The sequence below is a fragment of the Lutjanus erythropterus genome, chromosome 11 (assembly GCF_056507025.1).
Source record: "Lutjanus erythropterus isolate fLutEry1 chromosome 11, fLutEry1.hap2, whole genome shotgun sequence".
NCBI lineage: Eukaryota > Metazoa > Chordata > Actinopteri > Lutjaniformes > Lutjanidae > Lutjanus > Lutjanus erythropterus.
In genome coordinates this window covers 34,981,569-35,004,778 of record NC_139327.1, presented here as the reverse complement: position 1 = coordinate 35,004,778, position 23,210 = coordinate 34,981,569, and the positions used below count along the sequence as shown (strand labels likewise).

General features: G+C 37.6%; 2 protein-coding genes across 2 annotated transcripts in view; both read right to left on the bottom strand.

Annotated features, from left to right (window-relative positions):
* Positions 1–6,288, bottom strand: part of gtf2ird1 (GTF2I repeat domain containing 1) — a 62,796-nt gene extending 56,508 nt beyond the window's left edge. The window contains exon 1 of the mRNA XM_084730024.1: positions 5,986–6,288. The gene's annotated coding sequence lies outside the window, so the exon portion shown is untranslated. The remainder of the gene's footprint in view (positions 1–5,985) is intronic.
* A 7,752-nt stretch (positions 6,289–14,040) lies between these two features.
* The window catches only part of clip2 (CAP-GLY domain containing linker protein 2), a 65,651-nt gene continuing 56,481 nt past the window's right edge, over positions 14,041–23,210 (bottom strand). The window contains exons 16-19 of the mRNA XM_084730023.1: positions 20,235–20,394; positions 16,532–16,720; positions 14,783–14,842; positions 14,041–14,684 (exon numbers count right to left, since the gene is read on the bottom strand). Coding sequence (XP_084586149.1) covers positions 14,673–14,684; positions 14,783–14,842; positions 16,532–16,720; positions 20,235–20,394 — 421 coding nt within the window. The 3' untranslated portion in view covers positions 14,041–14,672. The remainder of the gene's footprint in view (positions 14,685–14,782; positions 14,843–16,531; positions 16,721–20,234; positions 20,395–23,210) is intronic.

Genomic DNA, 23,210 nt, shown 5'->3' with positions numbered 1-23,210 from the left:
TTTTTTTTTACAAGGAAGGAAATGTATTCAACACATTTTGTTCAAGCTTCAAGAATACACACACTGCTTTTTGGTGAGTAACACCGAATGTAAACAGAAATTTTGTTTGTTGACAAAATCTCTACACGAGAACTCCACGGGGTGCCTATCATTTCATCTTCTTACCACTACATTTTCCATTCAGATTCAGCCACAACAAGCCATGTGGAGCATGTGTTTATTTGTCGGTGCCGTTTTTGATGCTGTCGGTACATGTTATTTCATTTGCATGCCGGGTAGTGCCGTTGGTTCAGGTCAGCATAAGTGGTACGTTCAAGAACCAAGGCTCAAGTTTTTTCATTTTTGGTGTACTTGCATACATGAAAATAAAAAATGTTGTTTCTCCCAGCTCCTAGCAATGTTAACACGGGTGCAAAAAATATACATCTGAAGTTCCCTTAAAAAACAACACAACAATACAGCTAAAACATATTCAACTCAATCAAACAGATTAGCAGGACGGCTCAATGCATCGATTTCAAAGAAGTGCATGTTTCAATTTAAAAAGTATGTTTAATCAATAATGAATATGTCTTTGCACACCCTCACTATCCTCACAAGAGGTCTTATCATGGCAAGAGGAAAACAACAATTGTGTAGGAATTCCAGAGGTATACGGGACCCTGAAGACAAATATTTTGTGCAAGAACCTTGTTAAACCTTGGCTGCTTATCTTTTAGAGGTCTACGACCTGCTCAGTAGTTATATGACTGAATATCTGAATCATAATGTGGATCAGTCGTGACAAAACATCTGGAGTTTTAGTTTTTTTAATAATGGCTAATTGTTAATTTCCTGAAGGAAGAAAAAAAGAAGTGCAACGGTGATTTTAACATACCTACACAACAACTTACAGGGTGTGGTTTGACAGCTAGTACCTGACTTATCATTACAGCAAACAACAACATAATCCCACCGTTTACACCCTGCGCCTGAGGCTGTGGCCTTTTGGGAATGTCATCACTGATGTTATGATTTTTAACTGCTGCAATGCCAGGCAGGATTCAGCAGTGAACAAAGAGCCAGAGAGATCAGCACGACATATTAAGAATAACATGTTAAATCCTCCAAAACAGGGTTAGATTTTACAAATTTAAAGCAACATATTGGCTGGAAATATTGTATACAAAATTTACAGTAATAGGACAAAAGCTTATCTTAAGGCTTAAAATAACCTACTTGGTTCTTTACAGATGAACTAGACAAACATATGAGGGGACTGCCTTTACACAGTTTTCTCCTGACAATAATATTTTAAAAAATACCATGTTTATAAGTGTGATCACGCTAATATTGTCATAAAATGTGGTCATGTTAAAGGGGTAGTTTGACTGTTTTTCAAGTGGTGTTGTATGAGCTACTTATCCATAGTCTGTGCATTACCTACAGCAGATGCCAGTCAGCACATCCCCAGTTTGGAGAAGCAGCAGGAGTACAGGTGTAGGAAGCTAAACAATGTACTGCTGTGGACATTTTCACCACTTTACCTTGCTCTCAGACAACCTTTTCTGATGGGAAACCACAGTTATACAAGGGATATATTGTTCCCCCTCAGCCAACCAAACTCCATCAGCGAAATCAGTCATTTTACCTCAAAGAATAAGTAAGCTGCTCGTCTACTGCTGTCTTTATCGATCAGCTTGTTTGTGTTCTTATGTGACTTCTGTGTTTTAAAAGGTTAGTTCAGGTTCACTTAAGTCACACAGTAACACAAGCAAACTAACAGATTGAGGCAGCAGTAGACCAGCAACTCCTGTATCCTATGAGGTAAAATTAGTGTTTTTGCCAATGGAGTTTTGGAGAGAGCGATATTTGGCTTCTATAACATCAGTTGTCTGTCAGAGAAGGCTGTCTGATGGCAGAAGGTAAAGAAGTTTAGTTAGGTCACTAAAATACGTCTTGCTGCTGACCCTGTCAACAGCAGTACATTTCTTAGCATCCTGCGCTGATATTTCCTGCTGCTTCTCTGAACTGGTGGCATGCCAACTGCCACCTGCTGTAGGTACCAAGTTCCTCATCCGACCACACTTCAAAATAATCCCAAATGATCCCTTCAATTAATTAAGTAGAGTAACAAATTTTAATTAAATAAGATGGACATTGTGATCTATGGATAAATTAGTCAAATGACTTATTTTACCTATTGTTTTACCTGTTTATCATTTACAAACAGGGTAACTTTACACTGGATTGATACAAGTGATTTCATGGCGCATACTGAGCTGGGAGTTGCGGTGGTGAGAGCATCTTGTGCTGGAAAATTCTGGAAGGAGAATTCCTATTAGGTTCACATCACATGAGAGAGGAGGGGAATTACTTTGAAAAGCTGGACCCAGGAGAAAAAAGCCTAAAACCACAGGATATGAGGCCGAGGTGCAATAAATAAAATCTTTTCTTCCAAAGGATATGAGCGAGTGTCTGTGTGCACAAATCTGTCTTACATTAATTCTTCCTTGTCTTGTGAATTCAGCTCTTCGGACAGTTACTGTACAGCTGATGTTTTATTCCAGTCTGCTTTTTTTTTTTTTTTTTTTTTTTTTTTAACTTTAACAATTCTTGTACAAGACAGCTGAGAGCAAAATGAGGAGATAAGAAACTGCACTCTAGCCTTGCCAACCTTCAGAATAACTCACGACAAACATGTTAATTTGTGTTATCAAATGCCAAGTTAGGCTAAATTTTGGCAAGGGGGAAAAACAGGCATGGCCATTTTCAAAGGGGTCCCTTGATTTCTCGCCTTAAGATATTTGAAAGAAAATGGGTTCTACGTGTACCCAAGAGTCTCCCCTTTACAGATGTGCCAACTTTATGTTAAACCCACACAATTTGGGTCAAAAACCATGTAGGTTCTTGCATGCATGGATATTTTTTTTACACTAGGGACAGTACTGGAACTGCATAATCTGGATATGTCTGGAAAGCTCAGACAAAGTATTTTATGCATGATGATGTTGGTCTCCATTAGGGCTGAATGATTTTGAAGAAATATCTAATTGCAATTATTGTGACCAATACTGCCAGTGTGATATGATTTGTGAGATTAGAAGAAAAGATCATTTGTACATCATCATTCTCCTGTGTGTTATTTTTTTCAGGGATCTGTACTAAACAAAGAGGTTTACTTAAATCTAGAGAATAATGTGTTGGCCAGAACGCCTGATTTTTTTACACACATTTTTAACTAATATTGAATATTGTGAGTTGAAAACTGCAGCAGACCATATGGCGATTTGTTCAGCCCTGGTCTCTACAGTAGCCATTTTACTGTAGTGGGTGTAGTTTAAATAAAAACGTTGTCTTGCTCCAGAATTACAAACTGAATTTCCTTATCCAACTTCTGGCACAAGAAAAATAGGAATGGTAAATTTCACAGGGTCCCTGGACCTCTGACCTCCAGCCATCTGAATGAAAATGGATTGCATTTCTCCTTGGCACATCAAAAGAAAATATCGTATCAGCCTGAAATATATATTAAATGATACGACAAACTGACAAGTGTCACTTTAATTATACAAACTAATTATACAACTTGCAATGTCTGCTCAGTGTCAGTTATGTGAGGACTCAAATCACATTCCTTCAATACTACAAATTTAACTGTCTCTCTTAAGAGCCGTCACCCCGATCATGGCGACAAATTTGTGGAGGCCAAGAGAAACAAGAACTAGTTAAAAAGGAGTGTCAGCAGTAGTTTTCTTTTTTGCCCCAAAGCATTGTATTCTATGTCTACATCTGCCAGTGGATTGGTTTGGATGTGCGTTTATACTCCTGGTTTTGTTTATTTTACATCTGCCAGTGGGTCATCATGATAAGAGTCGGCAGAATAAAACGTTAATTCCACTTCAGGAGACTTGATGTTCTCTGCAGTTAGGTTTAAAAGGAAGTGCATATATCCGTATCGGCATCAGCAATCAGACAAAATCAGTTGGAAAATATGAGCATATGGGAGACTGGTAAAAATCCAATATTGTGTATCCCCAGTGTCACTATTACAGACACTTGATGCAGTATAAATGTGTTATTTATATAAATAAAAGTCTGTTCTTTCAAAAGAAATAAACAAGTCAGTGTGTACAAATCTCTTAAAGTATTTCTTGTCCTGTGAATTCAGTTCTTCAGACAGCTACAGCTGCCAAAGTTTTATTCCAATCATTTTCTTAAACTTCTTGTACCAGAAGCCGTCTGGTGTAAGAGTTAAATAAAAAGAAAACACCAACCTAACCTTGTCTAGCTTCAGAATAAGTCACATCCAACACAATGAATTTGCATGATCTAATTTTGTTTTTTGCTGTTTTGTCTGAAATTTGCCTGAAACCAGAGTTCAGTGACTTTTTCTGTACCAGCACTGTGTCCAGATTTTTGTTTTTGTTTTTTTTAAGATAAAATTTTGTTTGCCTTGGACTAGTTTTTTTGTTTTTTGATACGAATACTGTATTGAAGTTATTGTACTGTGACAGCTGTATTGTATTGGAGTTTAATATTAGATCAGAAATGCAACGATTTATCAGTGAATTGATAAACAAACGATTATAATATTAATAACCACCTATTGTGATAGTCAGTTTATGGGTTTGAAAAAAGAAAAGAGTCAAGAATCTCTAATTCCAGCTTCTTACATGTGAATATTTTTTGGTTACTTGACTCAATTATAACAGTAAGGTTATATATTTGGGTTGAGGGCAACACAAGACATTTGAGGACATCATCTTGGGCTTTGGGGGAAACCGACTGACATTTTTCACCATTTTCTGACATATATTGGAGCAAACAACTAACTGATTAGTGTTGCAGCCCTAATACGGACAGAGATTTGTATAAAAGGTTCAGTTGACTATCAGAAGACTCCTCTCTGATGCAGTATTCACATGAAACAAACTAGCTTAGTCAAATTAGTCCAGACCTCCTCTGGTTATTGTGTCAGTATTTGGGTTAATGGTTCAGTTTATCAGCTGTTCTGTACTGGTAATGTAATGCATTGAATGTAATATGAAACATATCACTTTGCCAGGGGTCATCAGTTTATTCGATGATAGAGAAGGGGTTCCTTAAGGAAAAAGGTTATGAACCACACGTCTACTTTTTAATTTCCTTTCCCTTTAGCCTTACATGAGCAGAAACCCAAAGTTTTATTACAATCACCTTTTTTTAAACTCACGCTTCTTGTACAACCAGACAGCTGAGAGGAAAAAGATGAATAGGAAACAGGACTCTGACCCTGTCCAGCCTCAGAAAAACTCATAACAAACACGTTTTATTTTTGTTTATGTTCAATTATCTTGTGCTTTTTTAGTAAGAAACCGTTAATCCTTAGAACAAGATTATAATTAACGATATCAGTCAATTAGTTATCTATTGTTTAAGTTTAGAGCACATAATTGGAGTGTAACAAGGTTGGAATTAACTCAGGAAGGCTTTCAGATAAAGATTTGTAAAACATTTTTGCTGAAGTTCAAATGTCTCGTCTCGTTTACACTTGCTACTTTAGCTAGCTGTCTTTGTTGTGTTAGCTCGGTAACCTCATCAGTGAGAGCAATAAACGTACAGCAGATAGACGCTGTGTGTCCTAATCATAAATACAGGCTAACAGTCCACTCACAAGGTTAACAGGGAGGCGTCCCTTTAGGCTGTTACAACTGCTAACTAACAATAACCTTACTTCATTACTTCACATATGTCTCCCTAATCAACGCTGGCTAATTAGCTAACGGTATCATAATAACGTTGAGCTAGCTAACTAGCTAGCTTAAACTCGTTAGCTCCGCTGCGTTAGCCCCCTCTTGCTACGTAGCTAGCGCTAGTTAGCACTTTCCTTTCATCTCCTCCCCCAGTCCACAAATTGGGTTATAATCTGTAATTTCTGAATGCGCACTCACACAAAGCAACACGCTGCGTGAAAAGACACAACCCGAGTGTTTACGAAGATAAAAAGAGACAGCGAAATCTCACCTCAATTAGCGATTAAATAGCCTTGTTGCTGCTGTCAATCCCGGAATAGGTTTATTCCCCCGTTTTAATCCATCAGAAACGCTCACAATTCCCATCCACAATGTAGCCGCACCGTCTGCTAAAACATCGTAATCCCGAACACCACACTGTCGACTTCGACCGCACCGTTTTAAATGCTGTTATTTGTGTATTTATTCTAAGTTTATTTCTCTTTTTCCCTTAACAGAGCAGGGTGTCCCTTTCCCCTTTCTTTGTTCTGTAATCCAGTAAAATTGAAACTCATTCGCCTCCTGCTAATCCCAGCCCAACTCAACAACAGCATCTATTGGCTGCGATTTACATACAGGATTAGCCGAGGAACCTCTGGAAAAACCCTCAGGGAGCAAAATTTACATGGAAAGGAAAATATTCAGAGTGCTATTTCTTATTATATTACAGCTGGTAGCTGCCGAAATCACTGTGTGACACTTTGCTGCAACTTTCACTCGCTTTTTCTTTCATAAATCCATCTCAGGCAGCAGGACACCCTCCTGTTTAATGTGATTGTTGCACAGCATCCGAATTATTTTTAGGATTTATCCAAAGTGGATATACAGCATAGCAGCTACATGGATCTTTTGCCATGACAGTTATGCCATGGCTCTTGTGATTGCCTAAAAATAGCTTGTCTGTTTAATATGGGGTAAAGTTCATGTCCCATGTGAAATTAACCAATGCTTATAATAAATATGGTCAGAAACAGGGCTGCAACTGTTGATTATTGGCATTATTGATTTATTTTCTAGATTAATCGATTAGCTGTTTGATCTATAACATGTCAGAAAATCATGATGAGTGTTTGCCAAACCCAAAGACGACGTCCTCAAATGTCCCGTTCTGTCCACAGCCTAAAAATATTCAGTTTATTGTCGTAGAGGAGTAAAGAAACCAGACAATACTCACATTTAAGAACTGAAATTTTCTGAAATCAGAAAAAAATTGATGTAAAATTACTCAAACCGATTATCAAAATAGTTGGCGATGAACTTTAATAATCAATTAATCATGACATCTACAACCGGAATTTTAAACTTTGATACACTATGGCCGTCAGAATGACATAATTTTGAACTTTAATTCAAGTTTAAAGAACAATACTTGATGCTTCTTTTAATGCGTGACAATTTAGCCTTTTTTTCTTCAAAAAATTACTAAAATTGATTATCAAATAGTTGGCAATTAGTCTAATAGTAACCCAAAAAATAATCAGTTTACTGCCATAGAGGAGTAAAGAAACCAGAAAATATTCACATTTAAGAAGCTGAAATCAGAGAATTTTGACCTTTTTTTTTCTTTAAAAAATGACTTAAACCGATTAATTGATTATCAGACTTGTTGGTGTTTAATTTAATAATCAATAAATTGTTGCAGTTATAGTTATTTTATAATAAACCTAATCAAAAGCTACAATGATTAATCACCTGGCTGTCAATTATTAAGTTAATCGCCAAACTATTGTGATAATTGATTAATCGTTTTAAGTCAAAATTCTCTGATTTCAGTTTCTTAAATGTGAATAATTCTGAAAGTAAACGGAACATTTTTCAGTTGTGTACAAAAAAAAGACATTTGAGGACGACTCTGGGAAATGGTGATAAACATTTTTCACATTTTTCTGACATTTTTTAATTAATCAACAGATTAATCAATAATATAAGTAATGATTAGTTGCGGCTCTAAGAAGGGCCATATTTGAAAGTTGTCTTTTCCTCTTCTCTTTTATGTTTTTTTACTCCACTTTATTTGTTTTCCCAACTGGAAAAAAAAGACATTATGTTCATAAGCACAGGAAAAACCAGAGTTACCACCTGGCGGTTGTACGCCTCCGCCAAACATTCATGTCTGTCCAGACTCATATAATGTATGTAGAGAAGACTTTGAAGAAATTTACTAGAATTTATTAAGTTGATTTTTTAGCAAAATGACAGTTATCACTGTATGTGTGATACCAGTGACTGATTTCCAGTTTTTACAGAAGACTGATAGGGAGCTGAATATTATGATGTCACAGTGAAGGTGACCTTTGACCTTTTGGATGTGTAATGTTATCTATATCAGCATTTGAATTCTTGAGTTATGGCCAAAAACATGTTTTGTGAGGTCACAGTGACGTCTGACCACAAAAATCTAATCAGTTCATCCTTGAGTCCGTGTGGACGTTTGTGCCAAATTTAAAGAAATTCTCTGCAAGTGAGAGACTAGAGGTCACAGCGACCTTTGACCTTTGATTATCAAATCTTACTCTGTCCATCCATGGCTGTTTGTAGTGAGTTTAAATTGATTCCCCAGGTGTTCCTGAGATATCGTATTCACAGAAACAAGACGGATGGGCGTCTTTGTAATCGTTGTAATCCCAGATTAGATGTAGCTTGTTGTTTTAATAAACACAATGTTTTATTTCACTTTTTGACACGACACGTCGTAAAGATGAGGGTAGTTGCAGACTTGTTCAATGTCCTAAAAACTTTCCGTCATTGTTGTCGCTGGTAACGTATCTCCTGACCCCTGACCCTGTCACTGCACCCTGCCCCTACCGGTCATGTGTGTTTTGCATCTTGCAGACGCATAACGTTGATTTCTGAGGACGAGCACAACCGACGCTCCAAATGGACGCAGGATATGTGAGGCAGACGTCATGCGCACACGTACTTGTTAAAAGCAAGTACATCTCCGCCCTTAGCCTAAGAATAAAATTACAGTCTTCTAATAAACAATGTAACCGTCCATAAACACAGAATGTCAGCAGGTTATTTAAATAAAATCACCATGCTATACTTTTTCTTTCATATTTATAAATGATTAAAGGTACGAAATTCAGACTTTTATGATTGGAGCGGTCGAAGTCATGCACTGACTTTTGCAGGCGTGACATGAAGTACATGCATGCAGACATTAATGTACCATTTCTCGTATGTACTTGAATTACAGTTTCTTACCTTCCTGTTTTTTTAAATTTATTTATTTTAAGGATAAATAGTCCTACTAATGACAACAGAGTGGTACCAGAAAAAATATAATGTAAAGCTTCCATACTGAGGTCTTTAACTCCTCAAAAAGAAAATATATATGTACGTCTTTAAGACTCCTGAATTCCTCAACTTTATCCCCCAAACATCTATGAAATATTACTGTGAACTCTTTCACCAAGAGCAAAAATTTGAATTGTCTCTGTGTCTTACATAGTTGCATATATATATATTTTTTGCTTGCTTCTACAAATAAGTAATCACTTATTTATTCAAATGTCACCAGCATAACTAATCTGCCCTCTGGCAAACAACTGGGACGCGTGGATAAGACCTGACATTTGCCGAGGCCAGCGAGTAAACGTGAGGTGAGAAATCCAAAGATTGTAAATAAACATGCGACGTCTGGATGTTTCATCTGCACCATCGAGGAGCGTGGACCCCTTTTTTCCACGTACGGGAATTACCGGCTCCTCTTCCGGTCGACATGTACCAAATATTTGCCTGAGGCGTGTTTATGATTTACAGCGGGGGGTATTTTATCCCGTGTGTGGCTGAGTGGGAACAGATAAATGGATAAATGGATAAACGTTACTGTCAGATTTTCTCCAAACCACCAAACTCTTTGTGGCCTGAAACCTGACTCCACTTTGACTCTCTAGAAACATAACCACACTCTTACAAAAAAAGGTGCTAACTAGAACCATAAAGGGTTCTTCAGCTTGTCCCCGTAGGAGAACTATTTTTGGTTCCTAAAAGAACCTTTTATGAAGGTTACGCTTGGAACACTTTCAGAGAGTTTTACCTTGAACCCAGCGTCAGTAAAGGGTTATTCCAAGAGTTTCATCTAGAACCTTCACAGGAAGTTCTGCCAAGAATGTTTTTATCCAGAACACACTCAGGGGGTTCTACCAAGAACCATTTTATATATCAAGGGGTTTATCTAGAAGCTACTCATGGGGTTCAACTGAGAACCTTTTTTATTTTCCAAGGGTTTCATCTAAAACACACTCAGGGAGTTCAACTAGGAACTTTTTTATATTCTAAGGGTTTCATCTAGAACCCATTCATGGGGTTCTACTGGGAACCTTTTGATATTCCAAGGGTTTCATCTAGAACACACTCAGGGGGTTCTACCAAGAATATTTTTATATTGTAAGGTTTTTTTTTTATCTAGAAAACACTCAGAGGGTTATACCAAAAATCATTTTATATACCAAAAGGTTTATCTAGAACCTACTCAGAGGGTTCAACTGAGAACCTTTATCTATTTTAAGGGTTTCATCTAGAACACACCCAGGGGATTCTAAAGAGAACCATTTGAAATTCCAAGGATTTTATCTAAAACACACTCAGGTTGTTCAATTGAGAACCTTTTGATATTCCAAAGGTCTCATCCAGAACCTCCTCAGGTGGTTCAACTGAGAATCTATTTATATTCTAAGGGTTTCATCTAAAAGACTCTCAGATGGTTCTACCAAGAACATTTTTATATTCTAAGGGTTTTATTTAGAACCTATTCAGGGTGTTCAACTGAGGACCTTTTTATATTCTAAGGGTTTCATCTAGAACCTACTCATAGGGTTCTACTGAAAACCTTTTGATATTCTAAAGGTTTTATCTAGAACACACTCAGGAGGTTCTACTTAGAACCTTTTTTTTTTTATCTTCCAAGGGTTTTATCTAGAACCTACACAGGGGGTTCTACAGAGAATCTCTTTAAATTCCAAGTGTTTTATCTAGAACCCACCCAGGGGGTACTCCCAGGAAGATTTTTAGATTTTACTGGTTTTATCTACTGAGAACCCTTTAATATTATGGTATAAAGAACCCTTGACAAAAGAGTTCCTCAAGCATTTCAACAATCCTTGAAGAACTCTTTCTTCTTTGTATGAATTCCATTAAGAACCCTTTTCATTCAAAAAACCCTTGACAAACCCTTTCTTTAAAAAAAAAGGGTTCTGGGTAGAATCCCAGCCCTTGACGACGAACCGTTTTGGAACCTTTTATTCTTTAGAGCGTGTCTTCGGTGCTTTGCCCTCAAAAACAAACACATGGTATGAAAGAGTGTGAAATAAAACACCAGCCGCCCACATTGTTAATATTTAATGACTCAATCTCTGAAACCATTGCAGCAATAATCCAAAGGGAATAAACCCTCCAGCTGAAAAGGCCATGTACAATATCCAATGGAAAATTTAGGTTTTAGCTTAGCTGATCAGTGCCTGCTCTACATGTTCTCGCTCAGGAGACGCGTCTCCAGGCCGTTCCACGCCGCCCAACAAAAACCTCTGTATAATGTCTCCTGTAAAGCAACAGCAACTTAACTACAAACAAGTTTAGTTGACAAATGGATAAAACAATAGTTGGAAGACTTGCGGTATAAATTCTATACAAGTTGATAACATATTTTCAAATTAAATCCAGGTGTTGTCGACCTGGAGGCAGGATGAGTGTAAAATATTACATCCATCGTTTTAGTCTGCTGGAAATTTCTTAGACCCAGTGTGTCTCCACGGTGTTTTCCTATGAACTTTTATTATTGAACTGTCATCTGTAGGCACAGTGGAGGAAATTCAACTTGGTTGCTAAGAGTTAGCATAATTAGCTCATTCAAAATCGTCCCATATATTTTTTTTACTATTATGTTACCGCTAGCACAATATCATAATATCAAAATGCAGTAAAACAGTAAAATATGTCTCCATTATTATTTTTTCCAGTAAATATGGTGTTGTTATTAATGATTAAAATCTTACTAAAGGCATGGCAATGGGGATAGAAATATTTTCTTATATTTTATAAGTATTATGCACACTGTAAAAAAGTAAAGAAAACTCATGACAACACACTGCAATTGAATTTTTGACTTTTAAGCTCAACTCAAAATGAAATAACCTTAAAAATATTTTGCCAACCTATAAACTTTAGTTGAGATAATTTACTTTTCTTCTTTAGATAACTAGACAACTAAACAAAAGTGAGCTGTGAACCTGATCTGTCATTATTTTGGTGCCTGAACGAATGAATTTACTTAATAATTTTGATTTTCTAAAACTCAAAGATATAAGTTCATCTAAAGAAAAAAAAAGTAAGTTATCTCAACAGAAGATTAGTAGTTGGTAAAACTTTTCCAAAACTTAAGAATGTGAGTTGGATTAAAAACTCAAAAATCTATTGCAGGACATTGTGTTGAAATTTTCTCAACTCATTCATCTTTACAGTGCACATGGTGCATTTAACACATAAGGAAAACATTTCTAGCTCCATTGTCATGCCTTTATTAGCATTTTAATAATTAATAACACCATATTAAAATGGAAAAAAGATAATTGGAGACATCTCTTCCTGTCCTTACAGTTATGCTACTGTGCTAGCAGTAACATATTAGTAAAAACACAAGCTTGTTCTAATGAAAACTTATCAGCTGGCTAACATTAGAAATTGGAAATTAAGTTAAATAACATCTAGAAGCTAACAAAGCTTTAGCTAGAGGCTAAATTACAGCCATTTCCAGTGTGTGGAAATTAATTAGCTCATTATGCTAATTACTCAAATTGCCCTATATGCAGCTCTTAGCAACCAAGCTAAATCTGTGCTGCTAAGCCTATAGATGACGTTTTAATCACGAACGTCCACAGGAAACAACACTGCTGGGTTTCCAGTCGACTATTTGGGTTTTAGCTCCTGTGGCAGCCCTTCAGTACTTAACAAAAAGTCAGCGAAGTAATCAGGGACGTCAAAATGGGCTCAGATGGGCCTGCTATGTTGTACCACATGTAATTAATTAATACTAATGAATGGATGGAGTCTGTGCTGATACATAGTAAATAAAATAGCAGATCATTACTGACAGAGTAAAGAGAGAGGTGTATTGGTACAGTACAGGGTCAGACAGAGTTTAAGAGAACGCAAAAAGTCTGGAATAATTCACTATATTCATTCTATAAACATACTGTAACAGAACTCAAGAGCTGAATTCAGCAGGTCTCCCAGGTACCTCGAGTCCTAGAAGGGAGTCCTCTGATGTGCAATGGCTAAAAGGGACTACTGTTTTTTTTTTTTTTTTTAGGAGAATGACCCTTAACCAGTACCTGATGAGAGGATCAGTGGTCAAAATCTTCTGTGTCAGTCCTGTGTTTAGGATCCAGATTTTTTAAGCAAAAAAAGTCTATCATTTGTGAGTTCAAGCTTCTTAAATGTGAGCATTTTAGGCTGTTGGTTTGCTTCTGGGAAATTGTCATCTCAATTTCTTGTGGACTAAACGATCATGCAGTAATCAATAAAGAAAATATTCGTTAGTTGCAGCCCTAACTGAGGTTGCTTTAAGAGCGCAGGGCTTTGCACAGGTTTTGAAACTGACTTTATAAATGGTAAAGACAGAATAAACTACTTTGGACTGTTTAAGATGTGTCTTTTACAGCATCAGAATGGATTGCGTGTGACTGAGACAGAAGTATTTTGCAGCAATTTGGTGAAAGAAATAGTGTTTGGAACCCACTCAGCACACAGATAAAGAGTGGAGAAGTGGATTATGTTGTGGGAGGCGGTTTTAAAAAAAAAAGTTTTGTGGAAGGTTTTGAGATTTTCCAACCAAAAAACTGGCAACCACTGTGTGTGTGTTTGTGTTTCATATTGAGAAGATACAACCCCAATTCCAAAAAACTGAATGCAATGATCCGCAAAAACTTTTTGACCTATACTCAATCCAATACAGTACAAAGACAAGATCTTTAATGTTCAAACTGATTAAATTTATTGTTTTTTTTGTAAATATACACTCATTCTTAAGTTGATGACTGCAACATGTTCCAAAAAGATCAGACAGAGGCATGTTTTAACTCTTTAACTACAAAGTCAGGCTGTGCAGAACGTGTCTTGGCATTGTCTTGCAGAAAAAAGCAGGGACGTCCCTGCAACAACGTCATCTGGATGGCATCATATGTCGCTTCAAACCTGTTTTACACAGCGTCCAGACTTTTTTGGGATTGGGGTTGCACATTTTGTGTGGATTATTACTTTAAAAGTCCTTTTAAATGTTTCCAATAACTCCATTCACCATATTGTGCACTAATTATAATAAATTTCCTACCAATTCTCTCGTCAGGTTTTAATTAAGGTGACAAATGAGTCAAACTCCCTCAAAAACAGTCAGTGTCGTCCTTGAAGAGTCGCTCTGAGTATCACTGGCCAAGACAGCTCAGCCACAGAGGATTATTACAAAGCTGAGGAGCAAAGTAAAAGTAATAAATAAAACAAACAAAGCGACTGAGACCTCTTCACGTCGTCGTCCATCAGCCATCAGGTTTTTGCCTCCCGGATCAAAATTCAGAATTGTCACAGAGTTCCCGGCAACTTCAAAACTTTCTAAACTAGTGTAAAGCATCAAAAGTTGCCATCCTGTACGTTCTCAGGAGTTGTACCGATAATCTCTCTTCGTGTCCATGTCCCGTTTCCTGTTTATATTTTATAGTACTTTAAGCGGTCTTCATGATTGGCTAATAGGTGCTTTCTGCAACAAACACATAAATTCACTCGAGATAGAGATTTTGGTTTTAACTGTAAACTGAAATGTTCTTCAGGCGTTCCGTCGCGGGATCGGGAGGAACGTCGGACGAGCTTTTCTTTTTAAGATGTACCGCAGCGAGTCCCAGTTCAGTCTTCTTATCTCTTCTGCTCATATCAGTGTTGTTCCTGAAAAAAACACCAAAAATAATTTGTCTTAGCACAGAGAGGCTTTAACCGCATCACCACATCCATGAAGGTTTAAACTAACATGAAGGAATACCAACATCTTGAGGACTGTCTGACTCCTGATGATGAATTCCATTGGACGAATTTGCACCATGAGCCTGAAAAACATCGTAAGACATTGTAAGTGAAATTAAAGGACTATTTTGACATTTTGGTAAATACACATATTTGCTTTTTCTTAGATATGAAGATCAAGACAACTCTCATATTGGCACAGGGATGCAGCTTGAGCTTTAGAAGTGGACAGAACCAGGTTATCTGTTTCCAGTCACCAAGAAAATGCCAGACCCTTCCTTTAAAATGGTCTCTGATCTACAGTACACATTAAAATCCACATAACCTCTTTTGTAATATTTAAATCCTTAAAAACTGATATTAAAACCCCAAGGAAACTGAAAATGAAGAAAGGGTCATAACATCACTGATGGTATTTTGGTGTAGCTCATTCATGTGCTTTCAACATATATTTTGTTCGATTTGTGTGTTAATTCAATAATTAATTTGTATGTATGTTATGCTAGATTTCTGATGGACTGGAGATTCCAGGGAAAATGTGACTGAGGTTAGAAACAGACAGTAACATTAGTACATTAACTAGATTAACTCTGATCCCATTAGCTAACATCATGTAATGTAATTTGTAAACTGTGCAAGTCCTCTTCCACCTTCCATCTGATTCTCCCCCATAATAAAGATTTTTCAAAAGTCACCTTAAAGCACACTTTTATTCATTGGCTTTTAACTGTGCTTAACCTCCCACCCACCTCAGGTATTTCCCCTGAAACTATTTGTAGACCTGCGTGTCACAAATAGGCTCTGTGTGACCATTTACCTTTACTTTTACTGTTTTCATTGCTTTGCATCTGTTATTTGTCTTGTGTTTGTTTCCTTCTTGTGTTCTGTATTTCCTCTGTGTTTACTGTGTAAAGCACTTTGGGTAGATAAACCACAGCAGGGCACCAGACAAGTTCAAGTTTTTCTAATACTGTCTGCAGTATGTCCTCTGTTTTATATCTAAGAGTGACTTTAAAACCAACGCACAATGAACGATCAGAGGAGAATTGCAAACGTTTGGTTTAAATGTGTGATATTCCCGTAACATTAGCTATTATTATGGTGAAGCAGCAGAAATACAAGGATGAGAGAAGGGACAATAACACAACAATAACAATATTTATTTATCATTAACTCACATTTTTCAAAGGACACTTTGCTTGCAACTTTTTTTTTAAAAAATGGCCATGGTGAGGATTTTAATTTATAAAGGAGAGGGTGACTTTCACTCCTGTCCCAACCCACTCCCACAAAAACACTCCTGTCTCGTCCCAATCCTGAAAAAAAAGACTCCGGTCTCAGCCTGCTCCTGATTATGATTCCCACTCCTGCTGACTTTTTCCTGTCCTGTCCCACTGATGAATGATGATGATGATGATGAACACTCAAATTGACTCCCATCCTGCAGGAATCCCATGTGAATCCCGCATCCCGTGTGAGTCCCAGAAAAAATGTGAGCCTGTACTGTAAAGCATGGCCATAATCACTGAATACTATTTAGAGACCAAAAGCAAATAAACAAGTGTGCACATTTGGAAAAAAAAATAAGCATGTTGTTCTCTGAAGTGTTTTTTTCACTTGTTACAGGCATTTATTCATCAAAGGTCATATGACCTTAATGATTTATGATGTAATGACCCTTCCTTCTTTTTTAGTTTCCTTTTAAAACCCATCATTTTAGTTTTTCAACATCTACAAGCAACTGTGAAAGCGCAGTTTCTCTGCAGTTTTACCGGGCTTTTATCCGGATGCCTGCGCATGGCCTGGACCAGCTGGTCGACCTGCTGGTTGTGTTCCAGGGCGTTCCTCAGGGCGTCCTCGGTGCTGAGCAGCCGCTGGCGGAGGCGCGTCACCTCTGAGTCCAGGGCTGAGGGGTCCAGCATGGAGTACCGCCGGTGGTCAGGTGAGGAGCGCTCCCGACCCTAAAACACGCGCAAGGCAGGAAGATTATACGAATGACTGCTATTAAAGCATGCATACATGTGTCATGCTACAGCATACATGATTATTCACAAATAAAGAGCACATTTTCTTATTTAAACATCCTAGACTCCCTCTCAGGGATCATCTAAGCTGGTGGATTTTACATTAAATATATAAACCAACAGCTGCTTTCACAGCAGTCTGTATAAACATTGACTGAATAGCTCTTGAATATTTTTCTGGTACATTTCACGGTGTATCTTAACACCATATGCCTCCTACTATAAACCAGAAAAGACCCGATTTCAGCTATAAAATACAAATTAGAGATTCAGCTTTAGCACTTACTGATTTGTTAAATTAATGTCCACAAAACGATGATGGAAAGTGTTTAATTGTGGGTTAAAAGGGGTCGTCACAATAGGGGATTACGTTTAATATCCCTGCACTCATTTTTTTTTTTAGATTTCTACAACTGTAGTTCTTTACCAGCATCATCCACTTATTTCCCATCACACCCACTCAACTCTGTTTTTGATTCCATTTTGAAACTTAATCCACGTTCCAAAGGGTCTACTGGGACAGTTTAATCTTTATTAAATTCACATAATTTGGAACGCTTGGCGTGGAATCGGTGGGAGGAAGATCTGGAGACAGTTTCACTGATGAAGTTTGGAAGAAAGCTTTAGATGGGACACATTTCTCTTTACGACATGCAAGTATCCAACTCAAAGTTTTACATCGTCTTCACAGGTCTGAAGTTAAAGCTAGCTAAGTTCACACCTCGCATGTTTTGGACTTGTCAAAAAATACAAATATGGCGGTCGATATTTTCACTCTTTCCAGATGTTTCGGAAGTACAGATATAATCTTCTGCTACTGCTTCACTATTTGGAGTTACTCAACAAGATATAAATCTTTGTCGCCAGGCAAAAAATATGCTAACTTTTGAATCCCCTCTTACCTAGACGACTTATTCTCCTTTAATGGAAGGAGAAATTCTCTTCAGCCTTTTAAGATGAAAAGATTTTATACTTCATTTGGTGGGTCTGCTCTGAAATTTTATGTTATATGGAGAGTTTTTAAAAAAAAATTATATAGAAAAAATGGACGCCACTGATACGGGAGTTTTGTACTGCTTATCCAATGTTTACTTATTTATTTATTTGTAACTATTACATCACGATCATTGTATGTCTTCTGCGGCTCTGGAGGAGTTTTGTCAAACTAAGAAATTGACCATGGTGATGTCATCAGCCTGGTGATGTCATTGGGGTTTACCTTGGCTGAGGTTTGGAGGCTACAAATGTTCAATTAGCAGCCTGCATTTCAAATCAGAGGTGCGGAGTTACGGGGCGAGGTAAGTTAAGATGGTGTTGCGCTGCTTGTCGGTAATGTAGGATCCAGCTTTTTTGGGGCTTGACTTGAAAGTGAGGATAAATCGACCTCTGTTGCGCTGGTTCTGGCTTTGTGGAAGTGGAAGTATGAAATGTGCATTTCTAACATGACAGACACCAGGCACACGGGGAACAACACCATCAAAAAGCCACCAGATTTCTTTTAATTTCCTACTGAAGAGTCCAGAGAGAAAAAGGTTGTCAGCTGAGAAATGACAGCCACAGCTGAATCTTGTCTGTGTCCAGAAATATTTATATTTTCTTTTTTCACGACTGATTTGATTTCTTGACTAAAATCTCTCCTTCGTCAGCCAATAATAGATTTGTCGGGGAGACATTTCTAACCTTTTGTGTACTGTAGGAGCCTCTCACACTGCATCGTCTTAGCCCAGGGATAACTTTGTTTGTTTTCACAAACATATTGTTAACTCAGGGTTGACCTATAAGCCCAGGGCTGTAAGATTCCCTATATGTCCACTGGCTCATGTGTGTTTACATTCTAGAAAGACGCGTGACAACAGTTTGACAGCCTCCAGCTCCGTTTCGCTCTCGCAGCTTTTAGCTTTTCAGATTTTAATCGCTATTAAACCAACCACCAGCCACATCCTGTGCAAAACTTCCTGAATGCTGCGGCTGCAGTCCAGAGTAGAAGAGCAGACTGGCAACAGAAAAAAAAAAATAAAACAATGTCTGGAGCAGAAGGCGAGGAGCTCGTCCCTCGAAACCGAGCATCATCTGCTGCTTGGAAGTATGTTGGATTTAGGAGAAAGAGTGGTTGTGTCTGCACCACAAAGCAACAAAATTAACTTGTTCAACAACCTGAAAAGCACCAAACTGCAGTGCAATGACTGCTGAAAGGCCAAGGAGAATAAAGTTCTTGTGCTCGGTCAGTTGATTGGTTGATTGTTATGGTCTTGCCCAACCGAATTCTCATTCTGCGGACAGACACTGGTGTTACTTTAACAAGGAGAGAAGCTGCTTAATCCATCATTGTCAGGGGCGGGACGGGACATATGCAGGCCTGATGCATTTTATTTCTGAGTGAGAGGCTGATTTTATTTACTGGCTCCAAACTTAATGTCACCGTGTCGCAGCACCAGCACAAACTGTTACATCAGCCTCCTCAAAGGACCGAAGAGACGAGAGGATAAGAGGTTTATTTTTGTTGACAACATGTGTGTGGATTTTACTCCGCCTGACTGCTTTCTTAACAAGTGCCTGCCGGTAACGTTTCGAGCTCAGAGATGGATCAATACCAGCTGTTCACAACAAGGGCTGGGTACAAAAATCCAGCGCCGACGTGGCACATGATTGACAGAGTTGCCCTCTGGTGTTACAGACGCATCAACGGCAGCAGCACTCAGTCTGCGGGAAGCCTTCCACTAGCCAGTGGCTGCACATTTATATCTATAAATTTATATATTTCTGTATACTTTATACTGTTAATATATTGCTCAATATCAAGTTCAAATTGTCTAAGCAAAGAAAAATCTGTTCTTTCATGTTGGTGATCATTGCAGTGTGAAAATCACAGATAGTTGCTCTCACTGGGAATCGGACTAAATAAATTTTCTGGAAATAGAAAAAAAAACAAAACCTAATAAAAAAACTAATAATGATTGATGAACATCCCGACCAATTATACTGACACACTACTGGTCTATATGAAAACTTTTTTTAAAACTGAACATAATGCAGATTGTCTTTAATTTTAGCTACATCATTTTATGCATATTTGATCCCTTTCCTAATTCAATTTTAAATGTATATTATATTTCATTATTATCTTTTTCCATTTTTAAAATTTTATAACAATTTATATTAGAGGTACTGGGAAAAGTTGACAGTTTCAGTATCCTGATGTTTTGGACAATAAAGATTATTGTACCTTCATTACCTATCCACAAGTTTTTAATAACCACATGAATCATTACAAACGTGTGTTTATGTATATGTTCTTATAAATATGTATTATATTATGTAGAAAGTACATTAAGAAGTACATAAATATATTAAAGTCAAAATCTTTTTTAGCTTTTTTTCCCTATCATATTGGCATCACTGTACAAAATCTCATAATGTTTGGGCTCTTCGACACAAAATTCGTCCTTCTCACCAGTAGAAGCAGTTTTTCACGCAGAGTCTTGATGTCGTCCTGCAGTTTCTGCTCCTTCACCTTCCACTCGGCCTTGTGCACTTCTCTGTTCAGGTCTTTCTCCATGTCCCGTGAATGGCGATGAGACTCCAGGAGCAAGACCCTCAGTTCATTCAGACTCCTGGGGATGCACAAAAAAGAAACAGACAAAAATATTGTAATAAAAAAACGTAAGAGTTTTGTAATTCTGAAAAAAAAAAAAAACAGAACCACATGTTCGTGCTGGTGTGCAGTGCTGCTGTGACTTGCTGTGAGCTTGACTGCCCCAAAGTGCAATAATGAGTCGTATATCTGCTTAGACGCGCAAAGGTCATAATCGTTTAAAGCGCACCAGTCCATTACGTGTATGATATGTCAGTCATTCTGGCCAGTGGGGAATGTGGAGGCGGCCTCATCCCTGACCGTGTCGAACCAGCTGGTGGATGGATGCCCCCGTTCCAGTAGGCATCAACTACGATTTGGCTGTTTGCCTGCATATTAATATCTGTGCACTGAGCAACAGTTCCTCTGTGAACAGGTCACCACAAATTACCCAAAGAGGTCAGCTAGTTTAACATCTGCCCTTATCACCTCGCACATGAGAGCATCATTTCCTTATTCATAAACAAGACCCTCTGGCCAGTTCTCTCTCGTTGTGCATCATTTCAGGCTGCTCTAATTGATATTTTGTTTAAAATCAGCAATGAGTTAAATGACTGTATGTGAAGTCAAAGTGCTGTCGGACGTGTAAATAACCACGTGAGTCGATGCCACGGCAAGTTTACAAAGTGATAATACTCCAAAGCCATGTTCACAGCTTGTTTCTGCTGCCTCCAAGTGGACTAAAATCAGTTAATGCAGATTTAAAGGACCAGTGTGCAGGATTTAGTGGAATCTCTTGCAAACAGCTCATCTCATCCCCCCGTTCCATGCATGTAGGAGGACCTACAGTGGCTGAGAAACTCAGGCAAAACGGGAGAAGCGTTTGGTTTTTTCTGTTCTGGGCTACTGTAGAAACATGGCAGTGCAACGTGGTCGAGTCTGTTGTAGATTTAAGTGGCTCATTATGAGTTAACTGATGAAAACATTCTTAAATAAATGCCTTTAAGTCTTCCACCCATGACTTTTAGAGTTCCCCTCTGTTCAAATTCAGAATGAGTGTAAGTTTATCAGTTTGAACATTTAATATCTTTTCTTTACACTGTATTCAATTGAATACAGGTCAAAAATGATTTGACCTTTTCAGAACTTAAGCAAAAAACATTTCTGAGTGGGGGGATCTTTAAGAAAAGTGAAAAGGCTGTTTCTTTTTTCCATGCTTGAAGCAAAGTCCTCCACCTTATCCTGATGATATATTCTTCCTCTTCCTTCACTGTTTGCTTCAGAGCCTCAGGCATGATGCCCTTCTGGCCATGAAAGGACCAAACTGCACGAGGCTGTGCTCAGCGTCATGGATGTCTGGATTGTATTATCGCTTGTTTCTGAAGAAGAAATCATTACTTCTTCAACCACGTGGCTTGCTAGTAATTGAATTGAATTGAATTTATTGAAGGCTAGCCCCTTGAGATGTAGCATCTCATTTTCGAGGGGGTCCTAGTTGGCTTTGTAGAACTGTCTTGTCAACGTCAAAGATAAAAAATGTGTAACGACGGGACTCATGCAGCAACATTCACTTCAGTTGTCTCATATTTTCTCTTAATATTCTGTTAAAAGTCAACACCAGATGCAGCAGATGTTCTAAACCATCCAAGTCTGCTCTTACAGAGGTGTGCTGAATGATGAATCCCATTTGATCACAAACTGGAGGGGCGTGGTCAATTATTAGCAGCGATAACGTCCTCTAAACATTATATAAGGGCAGGTGTGGTGCCGTGTGCAGACCCTCTGTCTCATGGTCAAGAATTGAGACCCCACTGACTGAAGGATGCAAGAAGAAGAACTTCAGCAGTAAAGAAAACCATAGACTGAGAGGCTGTGACAGCAGAGTGGTACAAAAAAAAAGAGAATGAAGAAGTTAAAAAATAATTCAGTGAATTAAATACATTACAAAGAGAGGGTAGTTAAGGAAAAAAAAATCAAAAAATGTTGTTATTTGATCATATATAGTATATTATGTGATCAGAGCTTAAAGGAGAAGCTTTATATTTATTTTTACGCTTTAATTTAAAGTATTTATTCATATATTATTCTTATTTCTTACATCTTATTCTTTATTATTATTATTATTATAAGTTTATTTCTTTCTTTATTTATTATTAAGTGATATTTTTGACTTGTCTCTTAACTTTTTAAAACATTATATCAGTTTACGGGCTCCTTAAACATCTTCAAATTACTTGTTTTGTCCGAACGACAGACTAAAACCACTAAAATGTTGACCGTAAGACGATTCAAAATAGATAAAACAAATAAATAAATTTGTGAAGCAGGAAATAGCAGGGTCCGTTAACAGGAAACAATTAACTGTTAATGGTTAAATATTTGAACCCTAATCATATCAAATAACATATGCTGTTATAAATAATGATTTTAAACATTTGAATATTCTTATGTTTCTTGCATTGGACCAAGATGTTCTTCTCTTATCTTGGTAAGAGTGCTCTCGACCACTTGAGAGAGGAAGAAGAAGAAGAAGAAGAAGAAGAAGAAGAAGAAGAAGAAGAAAGAAAAACTGGTGAATCCCAGAAATCAATGGGTGCTAACAAAAATAAGAGAGGAAATGTGTTTTCCTAAAAACATGTCAGACTGAAATAGCAGCAGGAACATAAAGCTGCTTATGATACTGCCATCCAATAACACCACCTCAAGGGGACATGTACTGATTTTTTTCAATGGATGGTACTGAATACACTTTTATTGCACGCAACATAATTGCTGTCATGATGCTGCACAGAAAAATATTCTGCTATCACCAGAGGCACTTATTTTTAGTGCCCTGTAGCAGTTACCAACACCATA